General features: G+C 37.1%; 1 protein-coding gene across 5 annotated transcripts in view; it reads left to right on the top strand.

The window, feature by feature from the left end:
• Window positions 1–20,354, top strand: part of col7a1 (collagen, type VII, alpha 1) — a 109,268-nt gene that overhangs the window by 69,060 nt on the left and 19,854 nt on the right. For all 5 annotated transcript variants that reach the window (XR_009120095.1, XR_009120094.1, XM_058055772.1 and 2 more), the window contains 22 exons: window positions 824–946; window positions 1,031–1,240; window positions 1,512–1,547; window positions 1,620–1,664; window positions 1,739–1,855; window positions 1,926–1,997; window positions 2,075–2,119; window positions 2,181–2,216; window positions 5,540–5,575; window positions 5,658–5,702; window positions 5,801–5,833; window positions 5,930–5,992; window positions 6,096–6,131; window positions 6,696–6,776; window positions 8,014–8,082; window positions 12,897–12,932; window positions 14,323–14,382; window positions 14,447–14,491; window positions 14,567–14,602; window positions 17,836–17,871; window positions 17,941–18,000; window positions 18,082–18,207. Coding sequence is in view for 3 of the 5 variants with exons in the window: in XM_058055772.1 (XP_057911755.1) it covers window positions 824–946; window positions 1,031–1,240; window positions 1,512–1,547; window positions 1,620–1,664; window positions 1,739–1,855; window positions 1,926–1,997; window positions 2,075–2,119; window positions 2,181–2,216; window positions 5,540–5,575; window positions 5,658–5,702; window positions 5,801–5,833; window positions 5,930–5,992; window positions 6,096–6,131; window positions 6,696–6,776; window positions 8,014–8,082; window positions 12,897–12,932; window positions 14,323–14,382; window positions 14,447–14,491; window positions 14,567–14,602; window positions 17,836–17,871; window positions 17,941–18,000; window positions 18,082–18,207 (1,446 nt within the window). In the remaining 2 variants the exon portion in view is untranslated. The remainder of the gene's footprint in view (window positions 1–823; window positions 947–1,030; window positions 1,241–1,511; window positions 1,548–1,619; window positions 1,665–1,738; window positions 1,856–1,925; window positions 1,998–2,074; window positions 2,120–2,180; window positions 2,217–5,539; window positions 5,576–5,657; window positions 5,703–5,800; window positions 5,834–5,929; window positions 5,993–6,095; window positions 6,132–6,695; window positions 6,777–8,013; window positions 8,083–12,896; window positions 12,933–14,322; window positions 14,383–14,446; window positions 14,492–14,566; window positions 14,603–17,835; window positions 17,872–17,940; window positions 18,001–18,081; window positions 18,208–20,354) is intronic.

Here is a 20,354-nt window from a genome sequence, read left to right as displayed (position 1 = left end):
TAATAAAGTTAAAAATTGTGTTTAGAAGGTAATAAATGTATGTCTTATTATTTCTTAGGGCTACTACATTGAGTAATAGAAGTGTAAAGGTGACTATAGGGGTGTTATTTCAAGTCTAGAGGGCTCTCATCATGTTAAAAACTCTATTTAGAAGATTTGAAGCAGGTTTTCTTTGCCATAACTACAAAAATAATCCATGTACAAAGAAGGGATCCTCCTTTTCAGGGATTCTCTTGTGACGTTCGGGTCTGGAAGCAGTGAACGTGGATAAAGGAGGGATTACTGTTTGGATGTTTCCCACTCCTTTTACTGATTTGTGATTGGGCGCACCTGAGTGACATAAGTGCTTTCCACGAGTTCAGCTCATGTCTATCGTGTCAAGGAGATTATGATTATGGTCTTCAGTCCTATTAGATTCCAGCGACGGCGTTGTGATGATCCATAAGAAAGTGACTATTGGAATGCTTTTAGTTTGGAGCTTCGGGTTCACCATGATTGGACTTTACTGGGATCAAAAGTGATGCTTGATGGCGTCTTTGAGATCAGGTCTCTTTGACAAAGCCATGCTCCTCGCTTAACATAAAGCATGAAATCAATCTTTGTGAGTGGAATGCTGCCGTTCAGAGGTTCCGGCCCTGCGCTCTTCAAAAAAATGGCCTTTTAGTGCCTTAAATTGTTTCTGAAGTCGACGGCAGCAAAGGAACACAAAGGAGACTGATTACAAGACATTTCCAAGCGGCCCAGATGGAATCTCAACCACTGGTCTAAATGGTTTCACACTCCCAAATCCTTAATGGCCGATTGTTCTGCTGTCCGCACACAGGTGTCCGACCTCAAGGTGGTCGTGGACAAGAAGGACGCCTTCGTGGCTCCGGTGCAGAAGGCAGAGAGAGGTGACAAGGGAGACAGGGGTGAGCCGGGCCAGAGGGGACCATCTGGAGCAGACGTAAGCACCGCTTGCCACCCGCTTCTGATGACGACGATGATGACGATCCCAATTTTGTATTTTTCTTCCCATCGGGGACACCAGGGCACACGTGGCTTTCCAGGGGACCGAGGGCCAAAGGGAGAACAGGGGCAGCAAGGTCCTGTGGGAACACCTGGGCCTCCTGGAAGAGCCATTGGAGAGCGAGGTCCCGTAGGACCTTCAGGGGCGGCAGGGGAGCCGGGAAAGCCGGGAATACCAGGAGTTCCTGGAAGAGCTGGGGAGCTGGGAGAAGCTGGGAGACCAGGGGAGAAGGTAATTCATGGTGGAACTGCTCTGCATCTTGCATTAAAATGTCCCAACAATGCGTAACCTTCTGCACGCTACACTCCTCCACGCTTTCCTCCTGTCATGTTTGATTCTCGACGTGATCCCTGCTGAGCTCTTATCAAATGCTCTGATGCCACCTTGTGGCCGTTTTTATGGCTTAAATTGCTCTGAAGTGAAATGCATTAGTGGAGAGTTGCATCATCACTTCCATTAACTAATGCTAATGCTAATGCTAATTATGTACATTTTGTTTCAGGGCGAAAGAGGAGAGAAGGGAGAAAGAGGAGAATCTGTAAGTGACACAAATAGTTGAAATTAAATAAATATCTCGTGAATATGATTTTAAAAATTTTGTCTGTAACAGGGTAAACTGGGCCTCACAGGGCCGGCTGGTCCACCCGGTCAGAAGGTGATCTCATGATCCGTGCGTTTTAAACTTGAATGAGAGTCAAAATACCAGACGGCCATGTTGTCCCACCACAGGGAGCATCTGCTGACTCCGTGCTCCTTGGTGCTCCTGGAACCAGAGGCCCACCCGGACTCGCAGGACCTAAAGGAGAGCCCGGCGCTCCAGGGCTGCAGGGGTCTAAAGGTGATCGGGTAAGATTTTCCGGTAATACGTAATGAAATATGCCGTGATGGTGTGCCACATTTCATGCGACCATGACAGGGATTTGAAGGACCCCGCGGTGACAAAGGAGACCGGGGCGAGTCTGGAGAGAAAGGACGCGATGGCTCCCAGGTGAGAAACTCAACACGTCGTCCTCGTGTCCATCTGGGAATACTGAAACATTATCTAAATTTGTGTTTTTATCGTAGGGAATATCAGGGGAACCCGGTAAACCCGGTCATGACGGGAAACCGGTAAGTCGTCCAACAGAAAAGAGAAAACCTGTCCTTCACAAACCGGTCTTTTCCTTCCCAGGGTCCATCAGGGGCTGCCGGTCCTCGAGGCCTACCAGTGAGTAAAACCAGTAACCTCAATGACTTCATGTACTGGTTCAACTGCAACAGCTTTTCTTCTTCCTCCTTGGGCTGAACCTTCCTCCAATCCAAGTCAGTTTCTTCTTGCTGGTCTTTGCTCTCACCTGCCCCCCATCTTGTCTTTTCTGTGAATCCAGACCCGAACTCTAACCCAAGCCTAAGCCTTAATGCTATTATTAGTCCAGAAATATTGATATTTTTTGGCTTAAATTAAATTAAGCATTTTCACGCACAAAAGTGGCTCAATGAACTAAACTAAGCGAGAGAAGCACAGAACGCAGAGGGAGGCTGACGTCATTGCAGCGTGATAACAAATGAACAAATGCTTTGTTCGGATGGAATGCCTTATGGGACAACGGGGTTATTCCAATTTGAAATTGTATGGTACATATTTGTATCATTCTGATACCGTACCTTTGGAGTGTTAAGCTGCTGTGTGATGAATTCAGTGTTGTTCTCAGTAAGATGTTATGTGATCAGAACCAGTCAGTCAGTCGGTGCTGGAGCCTATCCCAGCTGTCCTTGGGTGAGAGGCGGGGTACACCCTGGACCGGTGGCCAGCCAATCACAGGGCACATATAGACAAACAACCATTCACACTCACATTTTGGAGTGGCTAATTAACCTAGCATGTTTTTGGAACGTGGGAGGAAACCGGAGTACCCGGAGAAAACCCATGCAAACTCACAGATACCCGAGGGTGGGATCGAACTTGGGTCTCCTAGCTGTGTGGCCTGCATGCTAACCACTTGACGCCGCGCAACCCGGCTTAAAGGAGCAATTAAATTAGAATTTGTGATGGTGGGTTGTCTTTCAGATACATTTGGGAAACGATGGCTCAATTTGAACAATTTGACGTGCCAGGCACAGCTTCCACGCACCACTTCCACACGGGTGCAGGAGGCACTTCTGCTCAGATGTCCTTCTACCTGGCCGAGCCCCCGCTCGTGCTGGGGGGAGGCCATACTGTCATATGTCTCCGTGTGACCCGGTGGTCTTTGCTGGTTGGAGCAAGCGATACATGGAGTAGAAAAGTCCGATTTTGCCGTCCCACATCTGCTAGGAAAGGCCGGCATGTAGCTAGCGCCATCTAACCACGGCTTGAAGAGCATAACGCCTGATGGCTCACGCTCGCAATGTTCCAGCATCTCTGGAGTTGTTTTACATCTTTCTTGCAGTCGGTGCCACTTTTACCACTTCCACAATGGGGTGCAAATGAGTTGTGAGATTTAGCTTTCTGAAACGCGACTTTGTGGCGTCCCTGGGCGATGGAGACACGCTTATTAGTGAGCCGCACATCGTGTTCCTCGCAGACAGATTTCATCACTTTAATCTTTTCATTTGTATCGGAAGCGGCTCAGGAAGTGACAGGTTTCTCTTGGAATATTAATGAAGACCACCGGTAGCCCCCCCAGGCTATTTTAGTTTGCGTTGGTGTTGTTTTTTTGTTTTTTTTTTAAATAAAAATTTGTAACACCGCAGCTGTCATCAGAAGAGATGAAAGGAAAAGGCCGTTCATATCCAGACTAGGAAAACTGGCGGCAGGATTCAGTGTGGGTTTGTGGGGGCGTGGGGGTGGACTGGGGGCGGCTGCCCGGATTTGGGTGCAGTCCAAATAGCGCTGTTGTTGCTGGGGTGTGCTGATTGTGCATGCGGCAGCTTGCTCTTGGCTTCTCTCTCTCCCTGTCGCAACCGCTGCAGCGTTTATCGCATCCCTCCTGTCTCTGTGTTGACACGCTTCGTCCCCGCCTGCACCCTCGCTCTTTGGGGACGATATGGATTCAGCACCATTACACTCTATATTTATTCTATATGTCTATACATTAAAAATGTACATAAAATCTACACATCAACTCATTCAATCCCAGACATTTTGCAGACGATTCATTTTAGAGGATTTCGACGGATCTTTCAAGGCCCACAGATGATTGTCTTGTATGGTTATTTATATAAGCATGGAACCCAGCAAAAGAAAGACTACACTCGTGTCTTTAATCAGGAAAAGTTAGTTTCTATCTTTTTGCCTTCTTTAGTAATCAGCAGTACAACATAGGTAAGTTTCAGGAAAATATCAGTTCCCAACTACAAAAGGCAGAAAAACAGCTTTTTGTGAAAACACTTTTTATATCTTTAGAACACACCAAAAAGAGAGAGACTCATATTCATTTCTTACATAAGGATTATGGATGATGGGAAAATGCCCCAAAAAGTAATGGTAATGGTAATGGTAATGGTAATGGTTTAATTTCATTTGAACATGCATCAGATTCCAATTGAGTGCATCCCATAATCAGAGTAGGAAGAAGCAAAGCTTATAAAATCCTACCCCTCCATTTGGTACTTTTACAATCACTAACTCTTACATTTGATCACTTCCTGCTTTCTATAATACAGTTTAATTTTTTTGTTTGTTTTTTTTTGTTTTTTTAATAATGTACCTCGTACCAAAGTACTCGGTGATATGAGCATCCAATGCCATAATGGGTACCTAGTAAGTGTCAATATAGTGATATATATAGCACATCATGACTGGTTCAAGACTCTTCATCCTTGTATTTAGCAAATTTATTTTATTTTTTAATTTATTTTATAAATTTTTATTAATTTTTTTTTTAGTTTAAAATTTATTTTTTATTTTTTTGTCTTGTACCAAAGTACTCGGTGATATGAGCATCCAATGCCATAATGGGTACCTAGTAAGTGTCAATATAGTGATATATATAGCACATCATGACTGGTTCAAGACTCTTCATCCTTGGATTTAGCAAATTTATTTTATTTTTTAATTTATTTTATAAATTTTTATTAATTTTTTTTTTAGTTTAAAATTTATTTATTTATTTATTTATTTTTGTCTTGTACCAAAGTACTCGGTGATATGAGCATCCAATGCCATAATGGGTACCTAGTAAGTGTCAATATAGTGATATATATAGCACATCATGACTGGTTCAAGACTCTTCATCCTTGGATTTAGCAAATTTATTTTATTTTTTAATTTATTTTATAAATTTTTATTAATTTTTTTTTTAGTTTAAAATTTATTTATTTATTTATTTATTTTTGTCTTGTACCAAAGTACTGGGTGATATGAGCATCCAATGCCATAATGGGTACCTAGTAAGTGTCAATATAGTGCTATATATAGCACATCAAGACTCAAATCCAAAAGTCAGCTTTTCCTTTAAGTTGGTTGAACATAGAAAAGTTCTAGTAAGAAAAACGTACCTTGTTAATCAAAGGCAAGTATTTGTGACCTGGATTTGAGACATTTCTTCCTGACTTGTTTCTGACTCGCAGGGAAACCCAGGAGAGCCTGGCATCAGGGGACTGACTGTAAGAATGACACACAGCAAGGCAAGAAGTCCAACGAGCAGATCCCACCTGCAGCACTTCATGTTGTTTGTCTTCCTGTCAGGGCTCCTTGGGTCCAAACGGACTTCCTGGTCCACCAGGTCTGAAGGTTAGATATATGTACAGTACATGCTTTTGTTGTGAAATGATATTTCTGTTATTACCTGATGTGTGAAGCCATGAAGTGATGTGGAATGTTCTTCACAGGGGGGTCAAGGGGAGCCAGGAGTCGGTGTTCAGGTACGATACCGCTGATTATATCGAGTTTTTCATTTTATTTCATTGCTATTGCAGTATCCCGGCTACATAAGAACCCATTCATCTGTTTCCTCGCAGGGTCCTCCTGGTGCCCAAGGCAGCACAGGTCTACCAGGAAACCCGGGTCCTCCAGGAGCTGTCGTAAGTGTTGCCATGAATGACTCTGTCACTCCGAGCAAAAAAAAAAAAATCTCCTGGTATTGTTTGTCTCTTGTCATACTCGTGTATTTATTTCCACCTGCAGGGTCCACAGGGGCCTCCGGGCTTGTCGGGGCAGGTGGTGAGTACGTTAGGCTGGTGGAGCCGAGCTTAGTGGATGCATTTTACCTGTAAATACCAGGAATCAAACTTGTCTACGACATGTTTGGCTTGAATTTGCACAGTGTGAGATTCAACCTCCATTTTTCTATCTGAAACATCAAAAGATCCCTGACATGATTCGAGCTAGCTCTTGCCGTTTAGCCGCTTATCCTGAAGGGACGTCATCAGGGTGACACCTGATGGACGTGCTTCGGTATATTTTTCAAAGGTTGTGTTGCTGCTGGATGTTCATAGACAGTTGGACGCCCACCTCGAGTTCTCGATTTCATCTCCAAATGTTCCGTCCTTCTCCAAAACTGTTGACTCGTGGATCAAACCTTGGCTTTAATTACTGTAATTTTAATGATATTTTTAATATAGTGTTATTATTCCCTTCTGTCCATCGCTATGTTTGTTTTCCTGAGTCATAGTACCGCAAAAGTTGACCAGCAAAGTTGACCAATCATGTCAGGGACCCTTTCGATTCATTTGTTAAACTCACTGTGAGTGTGACCTGACGACGTGCCCCCCACCCCGCCCTCAGGGAGAAGCAGGAAAGCCAGGGGTCCCCGGTAGAGACGGAGTGCCTGGAAAAGATGGATTACCCGGATTGCCAGGGAAACAGGTCGGTGCCAGTTTGTCACGGTGTGTTCATGTGGTGTAAACTGCTTTGTCAGGGCATCGTCGGACCCCCGGGCTCGCCAGTTTCACAATTTTGACTTTTTATCTCACAATTTTGACATTTTATCTCGTAATTTCAACATTTTATCTCACAATTTTGACATTTTATCTCGTAATTTCAACATTTTATTTCACAATTTTTACATTTTATTTCTTAATTTTGACTTTATATCCCATCATTTGGATGTTTTATCTAATAATTTGGACTTTTTATTTCACAATTTTGACATTTTATCTCGTAATTTCAACATTTTCTCACAATTTTGACATTTTATCTCACAATTTTGACATTTTATCTCGTAATTTCAACATTTTATTTCACAATTTTTACATTTTATTTCTTAATTTTGACTTTATATCCCATCATTTGGATGTTTTATCTAATAATTTGGACTTTTTATTTCACAATTTTGACATTTTATCTCGTAATTTCAACATTTTCTCACAATTTTGACATTTTATCTCACAATTTTGACATTTTATCTCGTAATTTCAACATTTTATTTCACAATTTTTACATTTTATTTCTTAATTTTGACTTTATATCCCATCATTTGGATGTTTTATCTAATAATTTGGACTTTTTATTTCACAATTTTGACATTTTATCTCGTAATTTCAACATTTTCTCACAATTTTGACATTTTATCTCACAATTTTGACATTTTATCTCATAATTTCAACATTTTATCTCACAATTTTTACATTTTATTTCTTAATTTTGACTTTATATCCCATCATTTGGACGTTTTATCTAATAATTTGGACTTTTTATTTCACAATTTTGACATTTTATCTCATAATTTCAACATTTTATCTCACAATTTTAACATTTTATCTCGTAATTTCAACATTTTCTCACAATTTTGACATTTTATCTCACAATTTTAACATTTTATCTCGTAATTTCAACATTTTATTTCACAATTTTTACATTTTATTTCTTAATTTTTACTTTATATCCCATCATTTGGACGTTTTATCTAATAATTTGGACTTTTTATTTCACAATTTTGACATTTTATCTCGTAATTTCAACATTTTATCTCACAATTTTGACATTTTATCTCATAATTTCAACATTTTATTTCACAATTTTGACATTTTATTTCTTAATTTTGACTTTATATCCCATCATTTGGATGTCCGCCGTTCTTCATGTGGTGTAACTGCTTTGTCAGGGCATCGTCGGACCCCCGGGCTCGCCAGGCTTAAAGGGGGAGCAAGGAGACGGCGGTCCTCCCGGGAAGGTGAGAGCACGCTGCGCTTTTTACCGGGCGAGATCCAAATCCAAGCGACGTGATGATTGACCGCCTGAAGTCATCGAGTAGCATCTAGGTGGCGCTATTATTAGAATCCGGCAGAGATACTTTTCACTTGGCTGTCCGAGTGGGATGACGAGTCACCTTTCTGTATTCCGTAAAAGTCCCTCAGGTGGGCCGGGACTGTACCCGACTATGCTGGGGGGGGGGGGGGGGGGTGGTAAAGGTGCTGTCTGCAGTGCTTCAGTCCTGCACGCTTTCCAATATGCTTGCAGGCGTTGGATCCCGCCCTCTTCCTGTTCCGATATTGCAAGCTACACATGCGCTCGTTACTTTTAGTTACAGCTAATGTTAGCGATTTGGCAGCGTTTTTATTCAGGTTAAACGTAGAAAGGTGATAAATACAGACATTTATTTACTCGTGCTAATATTTTGCACATGATGTGCATGATGTAGTAGCTGTATATACTACATGATGTAGTAGCTGTATATACTGCATGATGTAGTAGCTGTATATACTGCATGATGTAGTAGCTGTATATACTGCATGATGTAGTAGCTGTATATACTGCATGATGTAGTAGCTGTATATACTACATGATGTAGTAGCTGTATATACTACATGATGTAGTAGCGGTATTTATTCATTCATTCATTTTCTACCGCTTATCCGCTCTTTACCGCTCTTTTTCAAAATATTTGTAATATATTTTTATTTTTAAAAATTTATAAAAAATATTTTGGCTTTATTTTATTTTATTGTTTTATTTTAAAACAAAAAATAGATTAGATTTTTCATTTAATTTCATTTTCTATCGCTTTTCCTCACAAGGGTCGCGGGAGTGCTGGAGCCTATCCCAGCTGTCTTTCGAGTGAGAGGCGGGGTACACCCTGGACTGGTGGCCAGCCAATCACAGGGCACATATAGACAAACAACCATTCACACTCACATTCATACCTATGGACAATTTGGAGTGGCTAATTAACCTAGCATGTTTTTGGAATGTGGGAGGAAACCGATCTTGTATTTATCTGAATAAAAATAACATGACCTCTTTTTTTAAAAATATTTGTAATGTATTTTTATTTTTTTTAATGTATAAAAATATTTTGGCTTTATTTTATTTTATTGTTTTATTTTAAAACAAAAAATAGATTAGATTTTTCCATTTAATTTCATTTTCTATCGCTTTTCCTCACGAGGGTCGCGGGGGGTGCTGGAGCCTATCCCAGCTGTCTTCGAGTGAGAGGCGGGGTACACCCTGGACTGGTGGCCAGCCAATCACAGGGCACATATAGACAAACAACCATTCACACTCACATTCATACCTATGGACAATTTGGAGTGGCTAATTAACCTAGCATGTTTTTTTTGGAATGTGGGAGGAAACAGATCTTGTATTTATCTAAATAAAAATAACATGACCTCTCTTTTTCTAAATATTTGTAATGTATTTTTATTTTTTTTAATTTATAAAAAATATTTTGGCTTTATTTTATTGTTTTATTTTAAACAAAAAATAGATTAGATTTTTCATTTAATTTCATTTTCTATAAATATTTCTTAAAATATTTCAAAAAATATTTGTAATGTATTTTTATTTTTAAAAATTTATAAAAAAATATTTTATTTTATTTCATTTTTTTTATTTTAAAACAATAAATAGATTACATTTTTAAATTACATTAAATGTTTTACTTTATTTGATTTTGTTTTATTTTGTTAAATTTTAAATTGGACATTCTTCAATCTAAATATTTAATTGAATTTAAATAAACTATTTAATAATTTTTTGTGAATCACATTTTCCATATCAGTGAAAAGTGGTCGATTAGCAAACAAATAGCATCATACTTTCTAGCTGCTGAACTGTGAAATTAGCATCATTGGCCCCGCGAGTTTCCGCGGCATCCCCGCCGCCGTATGTGTGTGTGTGAGTGACAGGAAAAAAAGCTCTGACTCACTCCCCCAGCCCACATTTTGTTTTAGTGTGCTAGTCAACATGGCCGTTTGACTCCTTATTATCATATACCGTCATCGGTGGTGCTCATGGAGACCTAAAAGAGCTTCCATCCATCATCTCAAAAGATGGTCAGGTGTCGCTTTTTTACTCCCCCTTTTTTACTCTACTCCCCCCCCCCCAGCCCACCTTTTAAAATGGCCGTCTTCTTTTGGGGGTTGGCTCGGGCGGGGGGCGGGCCTGTTCTCATTCTGTCACTCAGCCTCCAAATGACAAACATCCATAGCGGCAGCCATCTTCACTGGAGCCTTTGTCTCATACGCAGCTCGTATGTCATCATTTCTACGTCATCACTTTCCTATTTCTCAACTATGACCTGTTGGAATTTAGCTCATAATTACGACTCTATTTCACATATTTTATGACATTTTATCTCATTATTTTAGCTTCTTAGCTCAGCATTTTGGCTTTTTTTTTTAAATTTCACAATTATATTTCTTAATTTTGACTTTATATCCCATCATTTGGACGTTTTATCTAATAATTTGGACTTTTTATTTCACAATATTGACATTTTATCTCACATTTTTGACATTTTATCTCGTAATTTCAACATTTTATCTCGTAATTTCAACATTTTATCTCACAGTTTTGACATTTTATCTCATAATTTCAACATTTTATTTCACAATTTTGACATTTTATTTCTTAATTTTGACTTTATATCCCATCATTTGGACGTTTTATCTAATAATTTGGACTTTTATTTCACAAATTTGACATTTTATCTCACATTTTTGACATTTTATCTCGTACTTTCGACATTTTATTTCACAATTTTGACATTTTATTTCACAATTTTGACTTTATATCCCATCATTTGGACGTTTTATCTAATAATTTGGACTTTTTATTTCACAATTTTGACCTTTTATCTCACAATGTTGACATTTTATCTCGTAATTTCAACATTTTATCTCACAATTTTGACATTTTATCTCACAATTTTGACATTTTATCTCACCATTTTGACATTTTATCTCGTAATTTCGACATTTTATTTCACAATTTTTACATTTTATTTCACAATTTTGACTTTACATCCCATCATTTGGACGTTTTATCTAATAATTTGGACTTTTTATTTCACAATTTTGACCTTTTATCACACAATGTTGACATTTTATCTCGTAATTTCAACATTTTATTTCACAATTTTTACATTTTATTTCTCAATTTTTACTTTATATCCCATCATTTGGACATTTTATCTAATAATTTGGACTTTTTATTTCACAATTTTGACATTTTATCTCGTAATTTCAACATTTTATTTCACAATTTTTACATTTTATTTCTTAATTTTGACTTTATATCCCATCATTTGGACGTTTTATCTAATAATTTGGACTTTTTATTTCACAATTTTGACCTTTTATCTCACAATTTTGACATTTTATCTCGTAATTTCAACATTTTATTTCACAATTTTTACATTTTATCTCGTAATTTCAACATTTTATTTCACAATTTTTACATTTTATCTCGTAATTTCAACATTTTATTTCACAATTTTTACTTTATATCCCATCATTTGGACGTTTTATCTAATAATTTGGACTTTTTATTTCACAATTTTGAATTTTTATCTCACAATTTTGACATTTTATGTCGTAATTTCAACATTTTATCTCACAATTTTAACATTTTATCTCGTAATTTCAACATTTTATTTCACAATTTTGACATTTTATTTCTTAATTCTTACTTTATATCTCATCATTTGGACGTTTTATCTAATAATTTGGACTTTTTATTTCACAATTTTGACATTTTATCTCATAATCTTGACATTTTATCCCATAATTTTTACTTTTTATTTGACAATTTGGACATAAATAAAATATCAGTTCCCAACTAGAAAGGGGAGAAAAACAGATGGATGGATGGATGGATAGATAGATAGACTTTCTTTATTGTAATTGCAACATCGCAGTAAAATTGCCAACTAAATGTTGTTGCCTGGCTCCTGTATAATAATAAATAATAATAATGTGGAGAATAAATAGATGACATCAAATATGAACAACAATGTACAGTGTAAACAGCCACTTTGTGACCGTTTTTATGGCTTAAAATTGCTCTGAAATTGAAATCCATTAGTGGAGAGTTGCATCATCACCCCTTTTTGCGTTGTGTAAAATAACTTATATAATAACGAATAAATATGTTGTTGGGATCGGGCGTAGGGATCATCAAAACGCATCTATACATCTTTGGCATTGTTAATAAATACTTGACCAAGTGTGGAGCTCCAGCCCTCACCTTGCATTTTTCATCCGTGTAGATTTGTCATACATGCAATATTGAACATGGCATCAGTCATTCCGGTTGTTTGTGCCGCCGCTGTGACCCGTGACGAGCGGCACGAACGCGCCGAGCAGCTGGCAGCCTCGGGCTCAGCACCTTGGACCGAGCCACCGTGACGCTGTCAGGCCGGTCAACACTTTGATGGATCACCCATTCCGCCTTTTGTGTCCCACCAGTACACTTGAAGTACGGGAATAGGAATTTTGGTGCTCCTGTCTTCAGGTTTCACACGCGCCAAATCGGATGAGAAAACTGAACTCCCAACCTTTTCACTTTGAGACGTAGTCGTAGAAGTCAAAGTAGTAATATTATTAAGACATTACTCAACTGGATATTGTTTCATATTTCAACCTCCTGACAAGAAGGGCCTTGATTTTGACATCTTTGAAGAAAAAAGCACCACACTGTGCGTCTCGGGCTGTTATTAGCATATCATTTCCACCGCTTCCCTTTCTGTTCTGTTCTATCCAGGCTCTAGCGGGACCCCCTGGTGCCAAAGGAGAACGGGTGAGTGTTGCTGGTTCTTTCTGCCCCACTGTACAAAAGCTTAAATGGATTTGGTGGATGTTTAAGGGGACCTGTGATGCTTTTTCTACTTTTCTGACGTATAAATGTAGTCGGAATGTTGGATTCCGGTGTAAAACTTTTCCAATATTTCACATCATTTGGAAGTGAGTTCAGGATTATTTCTTAATTTTGACTTTATATCCCATCATTTGAACGTTTTATCTAATAATTTGGACTTTTTATTTCACAATTTTGACATTTTATCTCGTAATTTCAACATTTTATCTCACAATTTTGACATTTTATTTCTTAATTTTTACTTTATATCCCATCATTTGGACATTTTATCTAATAATTTGGACTTTTTATTTCACAATTTTGACATTTTATCTCGTAATTTCAACATTTTTTCACAATTTTGACATTTTATCTCACAATTTTTACATTTTATCTCGTAATTTCAACATTTTATCTCACAATTTTAACATTTTATCTCGTAATTTCAACATTTTATTTCACAATTTTTACATTTTATTTCTTAATTTTGACTTCATATCCCATCATTTGGACGTTTTATCTAATAATTTGGACTTTTTATTTCACAATTTTGACCTTTTATCTATCTCACAATTTTGACATTTTATCTCGTAATTTCAACATTTTATTTCACAATTTTTACATTTTATTTCTTAATTTTGACTTTATATCCCATCATTTGGACGTTTTATCTAATAATTTGGACTTTTTATTTCACAATTTTGACATTTTATCTCACATTTTTGACACTTTATCTCGTAATTTCAACATTTTATTTCACAATTTTTACATTTTATTTCCTAATTTTTACTTTATATCCCATCATTTGGACGTTTTATTTAATAATTTGGACTTTTTATCTCATAATTTTGAATTTTTATCTCACAATTTTGACATTTTATCTCGTAATTTCAACATTTTATCTCACAATTTTAACATTTTATCTCGTAATTTCAACATTTTATATCACAATTTTTACATTTTATTTCTTAATTTTGACTTTATATCCCATCATTTGGACGTTTTATCTAATAATTTGGACTTTTTATTTCACAATAAGTATTTTTCCAACAAGGGCATAGCAGTGAGCCAGAATTCCTTATATGGGCATGCTCGGGTACAAGCTGGGTGTGACCAATCACAGCCCGGAGGTGGGTTGTGGGTGGAACAAATTAATCAGACCGTTTCGGAAATCCAGCTGGAATAGGTACAGATTGTGGAAGATCTAGAAAAGTTTCTGCGTTAGGCGTCCAGAACTCGATACTAAGGGCCCAAAATCAGCATCCATAGGTCCCCTTTGAATAAAGAAAACCTCCAAAATGATATTTTCATTTTTCCCGGTGTCCAAATGCAGGGTCTTCCAGGACAAACGCTGCCCGGAACGCCAGGAGAGCGAGGTCTAGCTGGTGAAAAGGTGAGTCCAGGACTCTGCCAGTAAAAAATAACGTTTTTCTAAATGGTTGGCTGGTGTGGTTCAGGGCGCCCGCGGGGACAGAGGTGCTGCCGGCGCCAAAGGCGAGCGAGTGAGTTGTATCCCGTGCTGCGTGTATAAAAAGTTAGTCGCTGGGATAACTGCCGGATATTTTGGTCCTCATTAGGGTGAGGCTGGAGAAGCAGGAGAGCCTGGAGAAGATGTGAGTAACCCCTCATTGTCTACTTCTTCTGGTCCTAGCGCTACCGTTCCAACTACTGTTCCAATTCATTCTGCTTCTGAGTCTTCTATAGTCTACAACTGCGAAACATTGTCAAGGTCTGTGGCTGTAGGCGACCTCCTGATGTCATTATGAGCACCCGAGCGTTTATTGCAGCTTTGAATGTTCTCACAACCGGCACAACAATCCTGAACACGGACTAGTGTTGCGGCCGTAGCCCACGCCGAGCTGAAACCATGATGTCACATCCTGTACACCCCCCCCCCCCACCCCCCACCCCCCAACCTCCTCACTCCTCTAGCACTGAAACACATGAGTCTGACATATGTCTTATTTACTCTTATTATGGCGACTGTACTGGGTAATGGATGTATAAATATAGGGGTGTTATTTCATTTCTAGAAGTTCTAAAAACGTTAAAAAGCCTATTTAGGTCTGAGTTTTAAGTCTAAGGTTTAAGTCTGTACGCAGGTTTTCTATCCTCTTAACGAAATTTTTCATTTCTAAATAAAAATCACTTATCATAATTAGGGGAATCAATCAAAGTGTATACATACAAATATACAAACATGTCCCAATATGACTTTACCATTAAAAATATAAAAAATATAAAAATATATAAAAAAAATATATATATAAAAAATATATATAAAAATATATTAAATTTTCCCATAATCTGAAAAACGCATTCACTGGGGCACTGCAATGATGTCAGCTTCCCTCTTTTGCTTTGGATTTTTTTTACTCAATTTATGTTTTCTCAATCACAATGCATTATGGGAACCCTTTCAAATGTTGTTTCGTCACCTAAAACTATGATTTATGCTTGTTTCTATATTGCTGAGGTGTTAAGTCGCTGTGTGTTGAATTTAATGTTGTTTCTAAGAGAACACCATGTTCTCACAACCGGCACAACAATCCTGAACACGGACTAGTGTTGCGGCCGTAGCCCACGCCGAGCTGAGACCATGATGTCACATCCTGTACACCCCCCCGCCCCCACCCTCCTCACTCAGCTCCTCTAGCACCGAAACACATTGACATCAACACACACGAGCATGAGTCTGACATATGTCTTATTTACTCTTATTATCTACTGTACTGGGTAATGGATGTATAAATATAGGGGTGTTATTTCGTTTCTAGAGAGTTCTAAAAACATTTAAAAAAAGTCTATTTAGGTCTGAGTTTTAAGTCTAAGTTTTAAGTCTGTACGCAGGTTTTCTATCCTCTAACGAAATTTTTCATTTCTAAATAAAATTCACTTATCATAATTAGGGGAATCAATCAAAGTGTATACATACAAATATACAAACATGTCCCAATATGACTTTACCATTAAAAAATATATCAAATTTTCCCATAATCTGAAAAACACATTCACTGGGGCACTGCAATGATGTCAGCTTCCCTCTTTTGCTTTGGATTTTTTTTTTACTCAATTTATGTTTTCTCAATCACAATGCATTATGGGAACCCTTTCAAATGTTGTTTCGTCACCTAAAACTATGATTTATGCATGTTTCTATATTGCTGAGGTGTTAAGTCGCTGTGTGTTGAATTTAATGTTGTTTCTAAGAGAACACCATGTTCTCACAACCGGCACAACAATCCTGAACACGGACTAGTGTTGCGGCCGTAGCCCACGCCGAGCTGAGACCATGATGTCACATCCTGTACACCCCCCCCCCACCCCCCACCCCCCAACCTCCTCACTCCTCTAGCACTGAAACACATGAGTCTGACATATGTCTTATTTGCTCTTATTATGGCGACTGTACTGGGTAATGGATAAATATAGGGGTGTTATTTCATTTCTAGAGAGTTCTAAAAACATTAAAAAAGTCTATTTAGGTCTGAGTTTTAAGTCTAAGGTTTAAGTCTGTACGCAGGTTTTCTATCCTCTAACGAAATTTTTCATTTCTAAATAAAATTCACTTATCATAATTAGGGGAATCAATCAAAGTGTATACATACAAATATACAAACATGTCCCAATATGATTTTACCATTAAAAAAATATAAAAATATATAAAAAAAAATATATAAAAAAAAATATAAAAATATATCAAATTTTCCCATAATCTGAAAAACGCATTCACTGGGGCACTGCAATGATGTCAGCTTCCCTCTTTTGCTTTGGATTTTTTTTTACTCAATTTATGTTTTCTCAATCACAATGCATTATGGGAACCCTTTCAAATGTTGTTTCTAAAACTATGATTTATGCATGTTTCTATATTGCTGAGGTGTTAAGTCGCTGTGTGTTGAATTTAATGTTGTTTCTAAGAGAACACCATGTTCTCACAACCGGCACAACAATCCTGAACACGGACTAGTGTTGCGGCCGTAGCCCACGCCGAGCTGAAACCATGATGTCACATCCTGTACACCCCCCCCCCCCACAAACCCCCCACCCTCCTCACTCAGCTCCTCTAGCACCGAAACACATGAGTCTTACATATGTCTTATTTGCTCTTATTATGGCGACTGTACTGGGTAATGTATAAATATAGGGGTGTTATTTCATTTCTAGAGAGTTCTAAAAACGTTAAAAAGCCTATTTAGGTCTGAGTTTTAAGTCTAAGGTTTAAGTCTGTACGCAGGTTTTCTATCCTCTTAACGAAATGTTTAATTTCTAAATAAAATTCACTTATCATAATTAGGGGAATCAATCAAAGTGTATACATACAAATATACAAACATGTCCCAATATGACTTTAACATTAAAAAATATATCAAATTTTCCCATAATCTGAAAAACGCATTCACTGGGGCACTGCAATGATGTCAGCTTCCCTCTTTTGCTTTGGATTTTTTTTTTTACTCAATTTATGTTTTCTCAATCACAATGCATTATGGGAACCCTTTCAAATGTTGTTTCGTCACCTAAAACCATGATTTATGCTTGTTTCTATATTGCTGAGGTGTTAAGTCGCTGTGTGTTGAATTTAATGTTGTTTCTAAGAGGACACCATGAGTCTCACCTCTTGTAATTTCCAATGGGTTGACAAGCTGGCCGTCCAAAGCTCATGATTGGCCGTCATGGACGTATGAGTGCCATAATATGCCAATTTATTACCTGGACATGTGTATACGATAATAATTCTCTTCTTGATTGGCTTTGTTGTTTTTAGTGAATTAGTGTCTCGACTATCATGTTAAAAACTAAAGTACGCTTACTAGACCACATGTTTGTTTTGTGTCTCACTCAGGGAATGCAAGGACCTCCTGGACCAAAAGGAGATAAGGTGAGTTATTGTTTTTTTATTATTATTATTTATGAAATCCAAAGAGGAGTAACAAGGTTTCTGTTGCAGGGAGAAAGAGGCGTGGGAATGGCCGGTCCTGCGGGCCGGGTTGGTCCTCCAGGTCTAAAGGTGCGTGAACACCCCTTGGAATTAACTTTAAACCCGAGTTTATTCAGAGTATCAAACATCTGATTTTTTTGTCATTTTAAGGGGGATTCAGGCCTCCCTGGTCTATCTGGTCCTCCGGGGCCACAGGGAAAGTCCGGTGAAGCTGGTCTATCCGGTCTGAGGGGGGAAAATGGGGAACCGGGACCTCCTGGACCACCTGGCGAAAGGGTGGGTGCAGCAAGACACGGCATTAGCGCTGTCTTCAACGAAGGTTTGCGTTTTGTGGTCAAGCAGGAGTCAAGGTTTAGAACCACTGTAAATAAATCATATAATAATAATAAATATACAGTGTTCCCTCGTTTATTGCGGGGCATACGTTCCCAAAATAGTCTGCAGTAAGTGAAAGCTGATATTTATCATGTATGTTTTAAAGCTGTAAACCCCTCACCATAGACAAGAAATTATTAATTGTCTGAACCATATTTCACTACTCTGACCGTGGCTCTACAGCAGGGGTGGGCAAACTTTTTGACTCATGGGCCGCATTGAGTTAACAAAATTGTGCGGGGGGCCAGAACATATATTTAACACACATGATTTTACGCTTATAATTTTAATAATTTTAATAATTTTAATAATTTTAATAATTTTAATGAATTTTAATATATTTTTAAATATTTTTAAATAATTGTTAATAATTTTAATATTGTTTAATATTTTTTTAATATTTTTTTTAAATATTTTTAATATTTTTTAAATAATTTTTAAATATTTTTAAATAATTTTTAAATAATTTTTTAATATTTCTTAATATTTGTAATAATTTTTAATAATTTTAATAATTTTACACCTTGAATTATTTGTCTAATTTTGCACTTTTGAACACAACCTTCCCAGAGGAAAAGAGCGCCTATTAGTATATGTGCAGCAGCACACACGCTTTGTGTGTGCGAATGAATGCTTAGACCAGGGGTGGGCAAACTTTTTGACTCATGGGCCGCATTGAGTTAACAAAATTGTGCGGGGGGCCAGAACATATATTTAACACACATGATTTTATGCTTATAATTTTAATAATTTTAATGATTTTTAATATTTTTAATATTTTTTAAATAATTTTTAAATATTTTTTAAAAATTTTTTAATAATTTTTTAATATTTCTTAATATTTGTAATAATTTTTAATAATTTTAATAATTTTACACCTTGAATTATTTGTCTAATTTTAATTGCACTTTTGAACACAACCTTCCCAGAGGAAAAGAGCGCCTATTAGTATATGTGCAGCAGCACACACGCTTTGTGTGTGCGAATGAATGCTTAGACCAGGGGTGGGCAAACTTTTTGACTCATGGGCCGCATTGAGTTAACAAAATTGTGCGGGGGGCCAGAACATATATTTAACACACATGATTTTATGCTTATAATTTTAATAATTTTAATGATTTTTAATATTTTTAATATTTTTTAAATAATTTTTAAATATTTTTTAAAAATTTTTTAATAATTTTTTAATATTTCTTAATATTTGTAATAATTTTTAATAATTTTAATAATTTTACACCTTGAATTATTTGTCTAATTTTAATTGCACTTTTGAACACAACCTTCCCAGAGGAAAAGAGCGCCTATTAGTATATGTGCAGCAGCACACACGCTTTGTGTGTGCGAATGAATGCTTAGACCAGGGGTGGGCAAACTTTTTGACTCATGGGCCGCATTGAGTTAACAAAATTGTGCGGGGGGCCAGAACATATATTTAACACACATGATTTTATGCTTATAATTTTAATAATTTTAATGATTTTTAATATTTTTAAAATATTTTTAAAATATTTTAAAAATATTTTTAAAATATTTTAATAAGTTTTAATATTTTTTAATAAGTTTTAATAATTTTGTAATAATTTTTAATAATTTTAATAATTTTACGCCTTGAATTATTTGTCAAATTTTAATTGTCATACTATCAGCTATATGTTCTTGTTTCCTTTTTTTCAGGAGCACTTTAAACATCAGACCACATCAAACTACGATTTATTATTTTTTTTTTTTTACTGAATAAGACATCCGACTTGAAAGTCATGTTGCCAGCTGGTATGTTAAAAGTTGAAATACTTAAAAGCAACCGGCGGGCCAGATTCAAACGTTTGGTGGGCCGCATGTGGCCCCCGGGCCGTAGTTTGCCCACCCCTGCTCTACAGCCAAGGTGTTTTTGTATCCTTGTTAAAACATATTGTTGCAGTCGTCCTATTTTCCTCCTAATTGGACCGAGATTTATTTATGACATAATGGCACCCTACAGCTTCAACGTCCTTCCTTCAGAATGTCCACAAGTCTTTTAGCTTTTTGTGCGATGGTTGGATTCCTTGTGG

This window comes from Doryrhamphus excisus, chromosome 18 (genome assembly GCF_030265055.1).
Source record: "Doryrhamphus excisus isolate RoL2022-K1 chromosome 18, RoL_Dexc_1.0, whole genome shotgun sequence".
NCBI lineage: Eukaryota > Metazoa > Chordata > Actinopteri > Syngnathiformes > Syngnathidae > Doryrhamphus > Doryrhamphus excisus.
This window is presented reverse-complemented; position numbering and strand designations above follow the sequence as displayed.